Source organism: Cotesia typhae, unplaced genomic scaffold (genome assembly GCF_013202065.1).
Source record: "Cotesia typhae breed Kobodo isofemale line unplaced genomic scaffold, CoteBio_Ctyphae scaffold_91, whole genome shotgun sequence".
Classification (NCBI taxonomy): domain Eukaryota; kingdom Metazoa; phylum Arthropoda; class Insecta; order Hymenoptera; family Braconidae; genus Cotesia; species Cotesia typhae.
In genome coordinates this window covers 2,938,091-2,956,553 of record NW_027423781.1, presented here as the reverse complement: position 1 = coordinate 2,956,553, position 18,463 = coordinate 2,938,091, and the positions used below count along the sequence as shown (strand labels likewise).

General features: G+C 33.8%; 2 protein-coding genes across 3 annotated transcripts; one reads left to right on the top strand and one right to left on the bottom strand.

Moving 5' to 3' along the window:
- The first annotated feature begins 1,001 nt into the window (after positions 1-1,001).
- Positions 1,002-10,587, top strand: Cht (choline transporter). Of its 2 annotated transcripts, XM_074258558.1 has the most exons (7): positions 1,002-2,348; positions 2,525-2,865; positions 2,938-3,302; positions 3,374-3,678; positions 3,862-4,141; positions 4,599-4,816; positions 5,002-10,587. In XM_074258558.1, exons 3-7 carry the CDS (start codon positions 3,029-3,031, stop codon positions 5,719-5,721), a joined length of 1,797 nt encoding a protein of 598 aa, XP_074114659.1. In that variant the 5' UTR covers positions 1,002-2,348; positions 2,525-2,865; positions 2,938-3,028; the 3' UTR covers positions 5,722-10,587. The 2 variants fall into 2 exon arrangements, with proteins under 2 accessions (XP_074114659.1, XP_074114658.1); XM_074258557.1 differs by having other exon boundaries at positions 1,002-2,865.
- Positions 10,588-12,041: 1,454 nt separating this feature from the next.
- LOC141537424 (uncharacterized) lies at positions 12,042-15,608 on the bottom strand. The gene is made up of 3 exons (XM_074258417.1): positions 15,449-15,608; positions 12,596-14,000; positions 12,042-12,506 (listed from the first exon to the last, which is right to left on the bottom strand). The coding sequence occupies exons 1-3, from the start codon at positions 15,513-15,515 to the stop codon at positions 12,377-12,379; spliced, it is 1,602 nt and encodes a 533-aa protein (XP_074114518.1). The 5' UTR covers positions 15,516-15,608; the 3' UTR covers positions 12,042-12,376.
- Positions 15,609-18,463: the final 2,855 nt, after the last annotated feature.

Genomic DNA, 18,463 nt, shown 5'->3' with positions numbered 1-18,463 from the left:
CGACGGTATCTGGATACGCACGTGCCGGATTTCACGATTATGATTGTGAGGGTGCTTCACCTGACACGTGTCAATAATTATTTTTCAGTTCACGTACAAGTGAACTTGACTTCTTGACACTGGAAATAATTATCCCCAGACTTCCCATTGACTTTCAAATCCCTTGCAAAACTTTTTGATCTGCTATTTTAAGGAATTCTTCAAAAAATTTCGGAAAAATTCAAAATTTTACCTTTAAAATGATTTTTTTGGTACTGCTCACTGACCGAATGACACCGTGAGCCAGAAACTTCCGGTGAAAGAGCAATTCCATACCCCAGAAAGATATTCCAAGCTAGCAGCATCTTAAACACTTTCGTGATTCAATTTTAAATGATCGGTTCCTCTGTTGAGCATGATAACTTTGTTGTTTATTGATCGAATTTCACCTTTCCGTGCTTGAACCTTTACGTTGCCCATTTCCATTCCCCTTCTGGAGAATGAAGAATAGAACAAGACTCTAGAAGCTTCAAGCCGAGAATCATCAACTTTGACATTCAACTGCTATGTACTTAGATCTGGCGCAACCAAAACTGCACCTGAAGCTAGAAAATGGGTCAGTGTTGAGACGCAAGAAGTAAATTCCTCAAAGCCGTTTTTAATAACCACTTGGTAGCGAACTATTCATTTAATTAACTATTGATAGGTAGCTACATAAACTATGGTTTCTTTATTTAGTAGTAGTCTACTATTAAGATTAGTTCATTGATTTGGAAGCTAATAATTCAACTTGTAGAAAACTTTTGAAGCTTTTGAATGTAATTTTGATAATTTTTTTTTTGGTCGTAAGTAGCATATTTATGACAATTTTTAAATTGGCGCCCAATAGAGGCCTTCAACTTTTACTTTTTTCAACAATAATTTAGTCTTAAGATTGATTTATCAATTTAGAAGCTCAGATACAACTTGAAGCACAGTTTTCGAGCTTTTGAACAAAACTGTGACCAATTTTTCTGGAAAATAATGCGCTAAATTACAAAAATTTTTAAATTGGCGCCCAATTTAGGTCTGTAATCAACATTTTTTCACCAATGGTTCAGTTTGAAAAATGATTTATCGATTTGGTAGCTCAGAAACAATTTGTAGCAGAGTTTTCAAGCTTTTGAACAAAATTGTGACTAATTTATTTGGAAAATAAGGTGCTAAATTATGAAAATTTTAAAATTGGCGCCGAATTCAGGGTTTCAATCATTATTTTTTTAACAGTGTATGTTATTAAAACTCATTGACTGACTCATAAGCTCAACTAACAGAAAAGTGCATAGTTAGGTGTATTATAACGTCACAAATATAAAAATATAGTTTTCCAATTTTTTTTTGTACTTGAACTGTGCATTAGTTTAAGTAACTATTGATGAATAGTCAAGTGGACTATATGTAAATAAATGTTATTATGTTATCGTGTTAATCAAAACATTATTAGGTGACTGAAAGTTTATTATGGACGATGTTTCAGATAGCTTAACTGAAAGAGCCCTTGATGATTACCATCGAGGGTTTCATCACGCGACTTGGTCACAGCAATCGAGAAATCTCGTATAACGCATATCTCTAAGGACTCGTCTAAAGAGGAATTATGAGTAATGAACGAACCGTGAGTGGCAAGTTCGAATAAATCGTTCTTTCTATTCAGCAAAAGGATCTTTAGTTATCATTAGTATCGAACGAGGGCCCCAGACGTCAGCACAATCGTTAAACAATAGCAATCCATCCTTACCTTGGCATGACTAACAAAGGAGTCCGCGCAAACGCTAACCCCTTCGCAAAAAGATAAAAAAGATTCGAATCCACGCCTACGCTCGACTGTTTTGTCCAGGTCCTGGACGACCTCTAGAGAGGGGATCTATCGAGGACGCACCCCCGAGCTAGTGACGTCACTGGCAGACCTTGCGTGGGGAGCCACTTCAGGGGTAGAGTTATCTCCCGGTTTCAAGTGGGGAGTCCGAAAATCGATACTACCCCTGTCCAAGGTGGCTTCCCCTATCGAGGAGCCGCCGCCGCTGTAGGAGTAGGATCTGGTAGGTTTTCGCCTACGTAACATCAAGTGCCTTCAGTGCGGGGAGGTCGCCGCGACGTTAGTCACCTAAAAATTACGTCGCTCCGACGACCGGCGACGATCACGGTTTTCAGATAATTACACACTCTATTTGGTTGTAGTTTTAAGTTGTTGTGATAAAAAAAAAAAAAAAAACGCTAAATTCAAGATTGTGGTGTCATCAGATTGGCAAGGGAAATTTTTTTTTTTTGTGTGTGATGTCTAAGGTCGTCGCGGCTTCGTGATAAGCTGAAGCGCTTCACCTGGTTGATAAGTAAGTACCATTTTCCAATTTTTTTAGCTTTTAGTGTTAGCATTCAGTCGAATGGTGGCTGATGTTGACCAAATTGGTTTTAGGTCATGATCAGTCATGATCAATCATCAGTCATCCAACAAATTAGGTAGCTTTAGTGAAACTTAACATTATGGTGTCCGAAATTTTATTAACAGATAACCAGGTAGTTGTGGGGATTATCATAATACAATAAAATATCATATAAATCGTCAAATCGCGGTAGCAGCGGGTCCAATAAGTTGGGCAAAAATCAATGGCCATCAGCGCCCATGGGCGGCCTCGCGTTTAGGACAAGGAATAGCCCCTCCCAGAAGACCTCGCTACGGTGGGGTGACTGCTGTCCCCCGAATAATTTGAGTCCGCCGGTGGCATCTTCGTCTGGTGGCGTATCACCCGCTGTCATCTTCAAGGACCGTATGCTGGACCATATGCTACCTTCGACGGTGTGAGGTTGTCCCCCGCTGTTGCGTGACTGTACCCCACGGGGTCTTGCGAGGTAACTAGAGCACTCCTCCCACTTAACTTTCCAAGGAGAAAATCATCAATCATCAATAAACATCTTCTCCAGGTTTCCAAACTTAGCAAATCGTGACGTAAACCTCTCGGACCTGCGATACCGTGATTTCGAATTAACGCCCATTGATTTAACGGAACCCAAGATGATTAACATAGCCGGTGTGGTGTCGATTGGTCTGTTCTACGTCCTGATTTTGGGCGTTGGAATTTGGGCAGCAAGGAAGAAAGAGGCTGGAAATGATTCTGAGGAAGAGGTGATGCTGGCTGGCCGATCAATCGGCCTGTTTGTCGGTATCTTTACCATGACTGCAACATGGGTTGGAGGCGGGTACATCAATGGAACTGCAGAAATGGTCTACACCCGGGGCTTGGTCTGGTGCCAAGCTCCCTTCGGCTACGCTCTTAGTCTTGTTTTCGGTAACTATCACTCCGAACTATCTCAATCCCGAATTTTCCGCCAAACAATGAGGACACGTGTGTTTTTTCAGGTGGAATTTTCTTTGCTAACAAAATGCGACAGCAGGGGTACATCACGATGTTGGATCCACTTCAAGATGCCTTTGGCGAACGAATGGGTGGACTGCTATTCCTACCAGCTTTGTGTGGTGAAGTCTTCTGGGCAGCTGGAATCCTCGCTGCGCTGGGCGCCACCATTGCTGTGATAATTGACATGAAACACAGCCACTCGATCATATTCAGCGCTTGCATTGCAGTCTTCTACACCCTGTTCGGTGGACTCTACGCAGTAGCATACACAGACGTCATCCAGCTGTTCTGTATATTCATCGGACTGGTAAGAGCACCATCAAATCCTCGCCTTATCACCCAATTGCCAAACCGTCCAGATTATCCAGCTTACCACGCGAATCCGTACCAATTCCCGGATAATGATCCTAAAGGAAAACCCACAAACTTCCCTAAACTCTGAAAAGAATCCATCAAAGAAAGAGATTCATCAGTTTCCTGGCTGTTACAGTGGATGTGTATCCCCTTTGCCTGGATGAATCCTCTGGTTCAGCCCTTGGATTCTTTGGACGTAGATTGGATCGGCAATGTCCCCTCCGAGGAATACTGGTCCTACCTCGACTACGGACTGCTCCTCATATTCGGAGGTATTCCCTGGCAAGTTTACTTCCAGCGGGTGCTGTCCTCCAAAACTGCAGGACGTGCCCAATTGCTCAGCTACGTAGCAGCCGCTGGGTGTATCCTGATGGCCATTCCACCTGTAATGATCGGTGCCATCGCCAAAGGAACACGTAAGTACTCAAAATCTAATGGTTTAGACCATCAACACAACTATTGTCCTCTCTTGATAAAAGTTTGGTAGCCTTGGGGGATTAAATTAGCTCCCGTTTGTAAGGAATTTAAGTTCCCCCTAGGGTGCTCCTAAACCAACATTAACATTGCCAGCCCACGTACCAAAAACTCAATACGGCAAACTCAATGCTACTTGACATTTGGCAAGGCCGGTGGTTGATGCGACAGAGATAGAATTTCAACCCACGGGTACTTAAAGTTAAAACTTTAGGGGTCGCGCTTTTCAACACAATGCCGTGGGATTCCGACATGTGTTTCGATCCTTTTTTACCCTCTCTATTCTGTAGGAGGGTACTTATAATGCGACTCGATAGCTTACGTAAACATACCAACGCACCCGTGACTAATTTAAGCCCCGTATCACAAATAATAGCTTGGGGTTTTGATGTTGTCTAGCTTGGAACGAAACTGGGTATCGAGGACCGTATCCACTGGGCCCAGGAGAAACCAGCATGATCCTTCCGATGGTGCTTCAATATCTCACACCGGACTTTGTGTCCTTCTTCGGGCTGGGAGCCGTCTCAGCTGCAGTGATGTCTTCAGCTGACAGCAGTATCTTGTCAGCCAGCTCGATGTTTGCCAGGAACGTCTACAAGCTGATATTCCGCCAACGGGTAAGTGATTCTTTTGTCAAATAGCAAGACCTAGCCAGGATGGACCCTTTTGAGGCATAAATTGGGGCCTTGTCCACCAATTATCTCCAGACAGTTGGACTTTAATGACTCAGAACCAAGCCAATCAGCAAAGGGTCCATCCTGGCAAAGCAACCAGTCCTTTAACGCCTTATTGTCCACTCCAGGCGTCGGAAATGGAAATAATCTGGGTGATGCGAGTAGGGATAGCAATTGTCGGGGTGCTCAGCACCATAATGGCATTAACAATACCATCAATCTACGGTCTATGGTCAATGTGCTCTGACCTGGTCTACGTGATACTCTTCCCCCAATTGCTGATGGTGGTCCACTTCAAGGACTACTGCAACACCTACGGCAGTTTAGCAGCTTACATTATCGCATTTGTGGTAAGACTAAGCGGGGGTGAAGCTATGTTAGGTTTACCGGCGTTGATTCACTTTCCGGGGTACGATGAGGTCAACCAGGTTCAGATGTTCCCTTTTCGCACAATGGCGATGCTGATATCCCTGATCACTCTCATTGGTGTCTCCTACGGGACCCAGTACGTATTCCTAACTGGGAAACTGGCACCCGGGTACGATGTGTTCCGTTGCGTAGTTAACATCCCCGAGGACGTAGAACGCGTTGGCCCGGATCCTGCCGAAGGTGAACAAATGGCAGTTTTAGCAGCCGGAACCGGAAAACTATACGGCAGCAAAGATGAATCTAACGGCCGAGTTAATCCAGCACTCGAGCCGGACTATGACATGGAACTAGAACCAAATAGCCAGTTGATAGCAGCTAATGTCGGTGGGACCAGTGGAGGTGGAGGTGGTGCCTCTGGTGGTCACGCTGTTCCTCACCATACTAACATACGTCAGCTGCAGTCTAATACTGCCTTATAGGTTACTCTATAATTGGTTCCATGATCACAAGCTGTGACCAACAATAACTCTGGTGATGCGGTTGTCTATTGTTTATTTATCAATACCTACATAAATAAGTTTATTGAACTAATCAGTAAGTTATTTCAATCAAGTTTCATCATCAGTTAGGGGTTTTGTTACCTACGGAAGCCAAGAGATATCGCTAGTCAAAGTTAGTCACTCGGGTAGCTTACTATCACACAAGATGGAGCTACCTGCAGTTTCTGGTTGTGACTAGCATCCATTTCTCGTGACAGTTGTCGCCATTTTGGGATTATCTCGGCTACGGGATTAACTACAGACACCGCATCGCCATTTAGGCCTAGTTGTTTTATTTTTTGAGATATATATTAATTATTAATTATTAATATAAAATAATTATATTATATATATACATGGAAATATATTTATAACACAAAGACACGAAATATTGATGGATTGTCATTATTGTTGTATATATTAAAGTTTTATTAGAAGGCTTTGGTGTAGGCAGACGGTCTGAGATAATGATGATTGGAAATTTTAATTGAATTTTTAGTGGAATTTAAAATGTGGAGGAGATAATTAATTGAATCTATTAGAATCGAAAAATCAGAAGTCAATTTTTGACAAATATCTAGATTTAATTAATTAGATTAAGCTATTATTTCATCTGATAGTTCACAAATGAAAAATGTCTAGATCTAATTGATTAGAAAAATAGTTCAAATCTAATAAATTAGATTAGACAAATTTTGTCATTCAAATTTTTTAATTAAAATTTTTAATTTAGATTTAATTCATCGGATTCTAAAGGTAAGATCTAATTAATCGAAACTCGATTCCAGATCTAATTAATTGGATGAACAATCCAGATATCTTCAATAATCTTATAGTCACAGATCTAATGAATTAGATTCTAAAGATGGGATCTAATGAATGAGATCCAATTAATTAGATTTGAGTCAAAGATCCAATAATTCAGATCTAAATCTTATTTCTTAGTAAATAGATCCAAAATTTTATTTTTTCCGCTTACTTTTAAATTCAGATTTAATTTAATCAAATTTTTACGGATTAGATCAAATTAATTAGATCCAACTCCGATTCATACAATCCAGATCCAATGAATTAGATCTACATTAAAATAATTAGAACTAAATTCTAATATTTTCAATAAAATTTACGATTCAGATCCAGTTAACTGATTTAGACCCAATTCATTGGATTGAGAATCCAGAATCTAATTAATTAGATCTAGATCCAATTAATTAGAACTGAACCCGAATAACTTTAATAAAATTCAAGATTCAGATCGAATTAACTAGATCTAGATCTAATTAATTCAATCTGTGATTAATTAATCAGATCTAGTTTTAATTTATTAAATTCAGAATCGAAAATCTAATTAATGAGATCTTCAATCCAATTAATTAGATCTGAAACCCATTGATTAGATCTAGGCCCAATCAATCAGATCCTAGTCCAATTAATTAGATCTAGATCCAATTAATTAGATCCAAACTAAAATTTCTTTAATAAAATTCAAGAGCCAGAGATACTTAATTAGATCCTAAAATTCTCATTTAATTCAATGGATCTCATTAATTAGATCTAGATCTAATTTTTCAAAAAAATCATTAGATCATTACTAAAATCCATTCTATCAATATCGTAACCTAAAGATCATTAGATCTTAATTCCACTAAAAATCCAATTAATTTTTTTTCCGAAATAATGTATCGATCCACTGACGACAAACGAGTGATTCTAGACAGATATAAAGAATAAAAAAAAAAAGTAACTAGATTTATTATTAATCGGAAGCTTTCGTATCGCAATCAATCGTTCTTCCCTTTATCCAACGGCTTCGCACGGATAAAAAATATCTAGATCAATCTCTCGTTTGTCAGCACAACAAATAACAAAACAGATCGATCTGCATTTATATATATAAATAAATATATATGAGTTGTGTTTATCATATAGTATATTACAAGATTAAAGTATAAATATATGGAAAAATGTCTAACGAATACGCAGGTGCAAGTAAGCCAATAGTTAAAAAAAAAAAAAATTAATTAAATAAATAAATGTAATGACTGACCGGATTCAGTCTTGTGTAAGCGTACCTTCGAGCATTTACATATTTATGTATATAGTTTTGAAAAAAAAAAAAATATGAAAAATAATTATAATGACTAAAGACTCCCAAATAGTAAAAAGTATAATAATAATAATAATAATGATTATAATTAATAATTAATAAATTAAAAATTTAGTGTAAAGTCAAAAGTCATCGTTGTTACCTTCATCCTTGTTACTTTTATTTGAGCCATTACATCACAAAATAATATTAATAATGTTAATTAAAAAAAATAAAAAGTATAAATGTATTATAAATTGGATTAATTTGTGCGAGTGAAGAATGTTACTTAATGATGCACACGGTAGAAGGCAGGAGGGAAGAGAGAGCATCAAAGGGAGATAGATTAGATTGTAAAAGTGTACGACGTTATTGTTAAGTAATGGGAAAGTGGTTGGTGATAATTTTAGTATTGTTATTTTTTATATATTCTGGTAAGTTCAATAAGAAAAGAAATTCAATTATTGGAATTACTTATTTGTTATTGACAAATATTGAGGAAAAATCTATTTATTTAATTTTATATACGTAGTAATTACTGAATATTCATTTTTTTTTTTTTTTTCAATCGCTGAGGACTTGTGATTATTTTAACGCGCGACAGTAAATTTAAAATCATGAAGAAATTATTCATTAATATTGATAATAATAATAATGGAAAAAAGGTATATACTATTTATCTGAAAAAATGAAAAAAAAAAAAAAAAAAGAAAAAATTACGAGTAATAATAGATCGTTAAGTGTAAATGTATTTTTTGGTGCTAGATTAAAGTTAAGGGTTGTAATTAATGGAGAAATATTGGACATTAATAAGTTTTGATTTGGTTAATAAAATCTTCAAATTTACTTTTAAGTGTTCGAATCTGAAAGATCTAATAAATTAGATTGAACTTATTATATCTGATTGAATAAATCTTACTAATAAAACTATTCTTTGATATCTAATTAATTAGATCTAAAATTTAGATCCAATTAATCAGATTTTATTTCTTGGATCTAATTAATTAGATCTAATCTACTAGACCCGAAGTCTAAAGCGAATTAATTAGATCCTATAAATCAGATCTGACGACTAGATTTAATCAGATCTGGACTACAGATCTAATAATCAGATCTGGATTACAGACCTAATAATTATAGTCCAGATCTAATAATCAGATTTATAGTCCAGATCTAATAATTAGATCTGATGTTTAGATCTAGAAATCAGATCGGATGCCAAGATCTACATACCAGATCTGATTAATCAGATCTAATGAATAAAATCTAATATTCGTGTTTCAATAAATCAGATCTGAATAAAAGATCGCAACGATTACATCTGAATAAAAATTTATGATTAACTAATCTAATTAATCAGATTGCATTTTTAGATCTAATTTAATAGATCTGATTAATTAACTCAAATTAGTTAGATCAGGTGGCTGGATCTAATAAATTAGAACTGGTTACTAGATCTAATTAACCAGATTGGATTACGAGGTCCAATGAAATGGAATTAGTCATTATATCTAATTAATTAGATCAATGACATTAAATATAATAAATTAAATCTAATTAATCAGAGCTGATTTCCAGATCTAATAAATAACATCTTACTTTAAAATTTAACGAATTAAATCGAATTTTGACATTTAATTGGTTAGATGTGATTACTAGGTCTATTTAATTAGACCCAAGTAATTAGATCTAATCACTCGATTCACCTAATTAGATCTGATTACTAGATCCATTTAATTAGATTTGATTACTAAATCAATTTAATTAAATCTTATTACTAGATCCATTTAATTAGATCTTCTATTATTAGGTCCAATTAATTAGATTTAATTAATTAGTTCCAATTAATTAGATTTAATTAATTAGTTCCAATTAATTAGATTTAATTAATTAGATCCAATTAATTAGATCTGATTCAATGACTCCAATTAATTAGATCTATCTTCTAGATTTAGTTCATTGGATCCAATTAATTAGACCTGACAAATGAAATCCAATTAATCATATCTGACTTTTTCATTTGACAAAACTTCAATTTACGTCGAATTGATGCATTAACACTCATTGAGACTTTTTGTAATTTATTTATATATATCCTTATTAGTATCTAATTTTGCTCTATTCTTATAAAAAAAAAATAATCGATACATATCACTGGTTACACATGTTAATCAGCATTGTAACAAGTAACCTATACATATCATGACGTATTGCCAGTTAATTTTTTAACATTAAACAAAAAGTTATTTTATTTTTTATTTAACAGAAAAACAATTAATCAATTAAATGTTACGAGGTAAGCTTCAGTAATATTAATGTTAATATAAAAAAAAAAAAAAAAATATAAAATAAAAAAAAAAAATAATGCTTTTATTAGCATTAATTTAGTATTTGATGCGAAAGTACGAACACATATCAGCAGAAAGTATTTAATAAAATTAGATAGAAGTGTAAAGAATGTCTGAACAGTAAGTTGGTTACTATAACAATAATAATTGTAATAATATTAATAAAAAAAAAAAAATAAATAAACCACCTGTATTCCATTAATTATATAAAAAAAAAAACGCTGTAATATAACAAATGAAATTTTAAAAAACCTACGGCATTATATGTATATTTAATTTAAATAATAAAAAATAATAAATTATGTATAATTAAGAATGAATGTTGACTGTAAATGTTTAAAAAATAAATATAATGGTGTGTAAAAATTTAATTATTTTTTTTTAATATTAATTATTAATTGCAATAAATGTTTTTTTCAGAATTTTTTTATGCAACAATAAAAAGAAATTGCTATTTATAAAACGAAGGTTATAAATTATAGATTAAAATTAGGTGTTGGTCTTGTTGTAATTTTTAGCTTGAAGAATACCGGAGAAAATAGAAAAGAGCTCTTATTTATTCATGTGTCCCCGGTATTCGTGCACGACCAATCGATAAATCGACCGTCCGGCTCTTCAAACTCTAAAACTAAATACAGTTACATGGACGTCGTCCCACACACTCACCCGAGTAACCTTATCCATTTCCCATTCTATTAATTTTCTGCCCCTCCCCCTCCTTTGCTGTACACGATACGTGCTATGCTTTCTTTCTTTCGACTAGTAGAATAAAAAATATTAAATTCGAATATTATTGATAGTCTTTTTTTTTTTAAGAAATTGTATAAAATGAAATTGAATTGAGTATGAAGATTAAAATTTTGTCTGAGTACTTTCTATTAAAGTCCAATTTGTTTGATCTTATTTATTCAGACTGTTAATTTCTGGATATCTAATTAATAAGATCTGACCTTAAATCCAATTTTTTCGATCTAATTGAACAGATTTAACTTTTGAATTCTATTCTCAGATTCTAATTGTTGAGTCCAATTAATTAGATCTGATTCATTGGATCTAATTCATAAGATCTGATTCATTAGATCTAATTCATAAGATCTGATTCATTAGATCCAATCTATTAGATCAAAACTTTTAGATCCAATTTATTAGATCAAATCTATTAGATCCAATTCATAAGATCTGATTCATTAAATCGTATTCATGAGAATCTGATTCATCAGATTTATTTCATTAGATCCAAGCCATTAGATTAATTTCATCAGATCTTAATTATTAGATCCATTTCATTAGATCTTATTAATCAGATCTGATTGTTAAATCTAATTAATTGGATCTTTCTAATAAGATCTGATTCATTAGATCTAATTTATTAAATCTAATTCATTAGATCCAATCTATTAAATCTGATTTACTATATCCAATATATTAGATCTAATTCATTAGATTCATTTAATTGGATCTGATTCATTAGATCTGGTTCCTTTGGTCTAATTTATTAGACCAGATTCATCAGATCCGATATTTACATCTAATGAATTGGATCTGACTCATTAAATTCGATTAATCAGATCCAACTTCTAAATAGAATTCAGTAGATCTGATTTATATAACCAATTTAATCGACCTGACTGCAGATCCAATTTATTAGAGCTAATTTCTAGATCCAATGAATTCGATGAGACTTGTACATCTTATCAATCTACTACGATATCTAAATTAAATAATAAGATCTAACTATCTAGGTCTAATCAGTTGATCTTAATTTCTAGATCCAATAAATCAGATCTAAATTAAAAATAAACAAAAACAAACAATTTTTACTTCTAGCAATTTTTATTAGTATAAAAAGCTTCTTTACAAAATAAATAAAAATGGATGATCCAGATCCAAATAGCTTACACTCGAGTCATACAAAATTTACAAACATATATATATATATATATATAAAAATATATATGTATGAATATACAAATATACATATAAAAAGAAAGGATCATATATGGTCATTTGGACGTTTCATTAGACATTTTCGAGGACTCGAGAAGTGGATTACTTATGAAAGATAATGTGTAGGCGACCATATCTTTTGGGTTCGTAGGTGAGGTTGATTTAAGTAGAATCATGGCTCGTGATTTATTCTCGACGTTATCACGCTCGATAACTAGTACTGATAACCTCCATTGCTGGCGTATTGCTGTCCACCACCAGCTGATGGCGTTCCGTACTCAGTTGACGGCCTTGAAGGGGCCTGGTATCCGCCAGATTGACCGTTGCTTCCGAACCCGGTTTGCCTGATAACAATTAACAAATGCATTGATACTAATTCCAATTACTAATCAAAATTTCCACAATGATATTATCTAAAAGAGTTGAAACTTACCCGCCAAAGCTTGGAGTTCCGTACTGTTGAGATGGTCCTGATCCTGAGCCAGTAGAACCACCAAAGTTATTGGAACCACCGAAACCAGTTGACGGAGTTCCGTATTGTTGAGACGGTCTTTGAGATCCACTGAATCCGTTGTTACCTCCAGATGACGGAGGTCCATATTGAGATGAAGGTCTCTGGGCACCACCAAATCCTCCGTTTCCACCTGATGGAGTTCCGTACTGAGTTGAAGGCCGTTGAGCTCCTCCAAATCCACCGTTTCCACCTGACGGAGGTCCATACTGTTGAGAAGGTCCCTGAGAACCACCTTGGTATCCACCGTTTCCACCCTGGAACCCACCGTTTCCACCAGTTGGAGTTCCGTACTGAGTTGAAGGACGTTGAGCTCCACCGAATCCACCGTTTCCACCTGATGGAGGACCGTATTGACTTGAAGGTCTTTGGGCACCGCCAAATCCTCCGTTTCCACCTGATGGTGGTCCGTATTGAGTCGAAGGTCCTTGAGATCCACCTTGGTATCCACCGTTTCCACCCTGGAACCCTCCGTTTCCACCTGTTGGAGTTCCGTACTGAGTTGAAGGTCTCTGGGCGCCACCAAATCCTCCGTTTCCACCTGATGGTGGTCCGTATTGAGTCGAAGGTCTTTGAGAACCACCTTGGTATCCACCATTACCACCCTGGAACCCACTGTTTCCACCCGACGGAGGTCCGTATTGAGTTGAAGGTCTTTGGGGACCACCTGATGGGTATCCACCGCTTCCACCCTGGAACCCACCGTTTCCTCCACTAGACGGAGGTCCGTATTGAGTTGAAGGTCTTTGGGGACCACCAGATGGGTATCCACCACTTCCACCCTGGAACCCACTGTTTCCATTTGGAGTTCCATACTGAGTTGATGGCCTTGAAGGACCACCCGATGGGTATCCACCATTTGCACCCTGGTACCCACCGTTTCCTCCACTTGACGGTCTTTGAGAACCACCTGACGGGTATCCACCGCTACCACCCTGGTACCCACTGCTTCCACCAGATGATGGAGGTCCGTACTGAGTTGATGGCCTTGAAGAACCACCTGATGGGTATCCGCCGCTTCCACCTTGACTGAAACTGGTGGCTCCAGCACTTGCTATCGCAGTTGAACCACCGAAGGAGTTACCACCAGCAGATGGAGTTCCATACTGGGTCGATGGTGTCTGACCAAAGTTCCCTCCAACGCTTGGAGTTCCGTACTGACTTGACGGTGTCTGTCCTCCAAAGTTTCCTCCGGATGACGGAGGTCCGTATTGGCTGGCTGGTTGCCCTCCAAAGGTTCCTCCAGATGTTCCTCCTCCAAAGGTACTTCCTCCCAAATTCGGAGTTCCATAGCTCGTCGACGGAGGCAAGTAGCCGCCAAGTGGTGCTGAAAGAACAATTGTTTGTCATTGTTTAAGAATTTTCAGATAAATTTATAAACTTTCACTGGTTCGTCTCATCATTTGTTTAAACCCGTCATTATTGTAACAACACAATTACGGTAATGAAATAATCTCGCAACAGTGAGAGTAATGAACGTGGAAAAAATAGCAAGAAATAACATCGGCAAAACGGCATCGCACTTTCTTACATTATTTCAACTCGTGCCTGGTCTTCATAAACCAGGTAAGGTGAAAGTGCCAACTAAGAACTCTCGTACTTCTTTATTTAAACTTTATGCTATTGTAACAGTGGTTAAATTAATTCCGCGAGTATTTTTATAGTAATGACCTTACACCTTTATCTTAAATCACTTTATTGTACTCTTCCTAAGTCACGATTTTTATTTATTTATTTATTCTATGGTTGATCTTTTAACAGGTCTTACTTGGCCTTGATCAATGTCAATTCTAAGAATGTTTTAGCTGAATTTTGAGTAAAAAAAAATTTTTATTTTGGAAAATTATTTCTTTTTTTTTGTAATTATTTACAAGTGAGGTCAATTTCATTGTGGGCCATAACTAGGTGAAAAATTAATATTTAAAATTTTTTTTTGGTTCTGTTTTTACGGCGTATTTATAATAAAAATGTAGCGAAAAAAAAAAAATAAAGATTTCGATAGCTTTTTTGCCGTCAAAAGTTGGAAAAATTCTGGCTCTTATTTTATTGAATAAAATTTCTATTTTATCTTTTTTTGATGTTTTTAATATATAATTTTTTGAAAAGTCCATAAAAATACGAATAATTTGAAAAAAAAGAATATCAAAATTTTCTGAAAAATTTATAAATTTTTTTTTATTTTCATTTTTTATTATGTATTTTTCAAAAAAAAAAAAAATAAATCTATAAAATCAAACAGAAATTTCGTTGACAAAATGAAAATTAAAATGTACCCAACTTGTAAATAATTACAATTTTTTAGTTTTTGATTATTCATCTGAATCTTGAGTACAAAATTTAAAAAATTTTTAAAAACTATTTTTTTTTTCAACTTCAGTTCTCTTTAAAATTTTTGGAACAATTTTCAGTGTATTTTTAATCCCAGTCACATTTTTTTTAAATTAAAAATTTTTGATTTTTTCAAAAATTATCAATTCAAAATTTAGAACCCAAAAATTGACTTAATAGAAAAATTTAAAAATTTTGGAAATACCAAATTAAAAAATTTTGATTTTTTCAAAAATTATAACAAAAAATTGTAACGCAAAAAATTGACTTTTTTTATAATCACTTTAACTCATAAAAAAATCAAAATTTTAAGAGATTCCCGAAGATCTTGATAAAATTTGGAAAAATAGATGGCTCCACTCAAAGTTTTGCCTCTAATTTTTTTTCCAAAAAAAAAAAAATCTACCACACACACGACACGTAGAATGAAGAAAAAGAAAAATTTACCTTCGGAAAGAGCCGGCGCGACAATAGCGCAAGCAATTGCCGCGAAAAGCGCCCAACAGTGGTTCATTTTTAAAATTCACCCACAATAATAAAAAAAAAAACTTTAAACTAAACGGAACTCCGTGGCTTACTAAATAATTAGTGAACAAATGTACCAACAATCCGAAGACTCGATTAGCTCTAACATGATTCAAAGAACGTGTCGCGGACGTTTATATAGTTGAGGAACGTTTCGGAGAAAGTAATCGCGTATTAAAAGAACTACGGGAGGATGCTCCGACAAGTAAAACGTCTTGCAGCGCCCCCCACTCGATATATTCGGGCCGAATGTGCTCTAAGTACCAGTCGAGAGGGGGAGTGAATCTCCGTGCATCTTGAGGGGCCTGGGGACTGACCCTGGCCCAAGAAATTGATCTGATTCTTTTGTTCGATAAACTTTTATTTTTATCCGTCAATTATGTCATTTAAAATGAATGTTTTGTGTGACAGTTGCGGGTAATATTTCAAGAATTATCTCATCATGACACCATACACTTACGCTACAGCGTAATAAATAATTGTAAAATGTAATTTTTTTTTTCGGGGATTCAATTGTGACACTTTTGACGTATTGCTGGTAGATAAATAATTTTTTTTTTTTGACTAAACGTTTTGACTGTCGATTGAGTAATTGGGTGTAATTTATTATTCACAATTGATTATCGATAATTACTCAATTTTTTAATTGTCATGTCAGAGTTTCAAGTACTCATGATTAATAAGGAGTAAAAAAAAAAATTTTCGCTTGAGGGTTAAAAAAAAATATAAAATTTAAAAAAAGGAGTCAGGAATTTAATTATTTTATTTTTGGATAAATTTGTTTTAATTTTTCAAAACATGATTGTTAAAAAAAAATATTTTTTGTAGATATTTAGTCTAAAGAATTTTTTAGGTTGATTTAATATAAATCTAATAATTGTATTCATGAAGCTACTTTCTCAAAATTCCCATAAAATGTCACAGGCCCTCAGATAAGCTTGAAAAATACTTTCAAGCCATGCGGCATGCATTGTAATTCCGGATATTAATGTGATACTTTTAGTTTTAAATAAGTGTTTTTATAAAAAATTGTGATGTTCATAATCGATTGATTAATTTTTTGGTTAAAAAATTAGCAATATCATGATGAATATCATTATTATTACCTATAAATAGTATTATCGTTTAAAAAATCATTATAATTATCAATTTTAAATATCCTTATTTATTATTATCATGAATATTAGTATCATGATGAATATCATTGTCTGTATGAATTTTAATATTAATGTCAGTATCAATTCAACAATCAATACCATCGCTAATATTCTTATCATGATGAATATCAATATCAATGTTATTATCAATATCGTTGTCATGATACCCATCACTTACAATGTCAATAGCATAGTGAATATTATTATCATTGTCAATTTCATGGTGAATATCATTATAAATATCAATTTCATGGTAAGTATTAATGTCACAATGAATATCATTGTCAGTATGATTTTAAATATTAATCCCAGCATCAATTCAACAGTCAATACTACGGAAAATGTCATTGTCATGATGAATATCAATATCAATGTCATTATGAATATCGTTGTCATGATAAACATCACTTAAAATATCAATAGCATGTTGAATATCATTATAATTGTCAATAGCATAGTGAATATCATTAACACTGTCAATTTAACGATGAATTTCACTATGAATATCACTATCATTAATGTTGTCAATGTTACAATCAATATTTTTATTAGAAGTATCATTATCATTACCAATATCATGATGAATATCCGTATTATCATAAATATCATGATCACTATTATTTACAAACCTATTTCATGGTGAATATCATTATAAATATCACGATGAATATCATTATCATCAAGAGTATCATTGCAACTATGATTTTGATTATTAATATCAGTATTAATATAACTATCAATACTATGGTGAAGATCATTGTCATGATTAATATCTCTAGCTGAGTCAATATCACAATGAATATTATTATAAATTCCAATGTCATGGTAAATATCATTGTCATTATCAATTTTATAAAGCATATCACTATCATATTTTCAATGTCATGATGAATATCATTGTTATATCATCATGAATATCATTATCATTGCCAATATCCTGATGAATATCATTATCATCAAGAATATCATTGCAACTATGATTTCGATTATCAATATAACTATCAATACTATGGTGAATATCATTGTCATGATTAATATCTCTAGCCAAGTCAATATCAAAATGAATATCATTATAAATTCCAATGTCATGGTAAATATCATTGTCATTATCAATTTAATAAAACATATCACTATCACTATCATTCTTTCAATGTCATGATGAATATCATTGTTATATCATCATGAATATCAATATCAATGTGATAAATTAGTGTCATCATTATTATTATTATTATTATTATTATTATTATTATTATTATTATTATTATTATTATTATTATTATTACGAAAGTTATTCACACAATATATATTTCTGATAAAAATACGTCATTTTAATTTTCTGAGTATTGTATAATACAATTAACATTCTGTCCAATAACATTTGACCTGTAACTTGTAACATCAATCTACAAAAGTGATAGCAATTGCAACTAAATAATGACATAGTAGATGTGTTTGAACAAAGAAATCAATTAATAATATAAAAATAATGATAGCTCGCGGTTAATAATCTGTCTGAAAAACCACACGAGGTTAATTATAAAGGTAAAACCGCAAAGATTTTGCTGATGCATTCAATGAAGAAGTCATGATGATGATGATGATGATGATAATCATAATAATAGTGTCGGTGTTAGTTATTCTATTGAATACAAGTTTTATTTAGTGTTGGCCCACATTCATACTACGGTTTTATTTGCGATTATATTAAATCAAAGCGTAGCATAATATTGTGTGTTCGATTATGGTTAGTAGTGTGTAATAGGAATAGTGTTTGAAG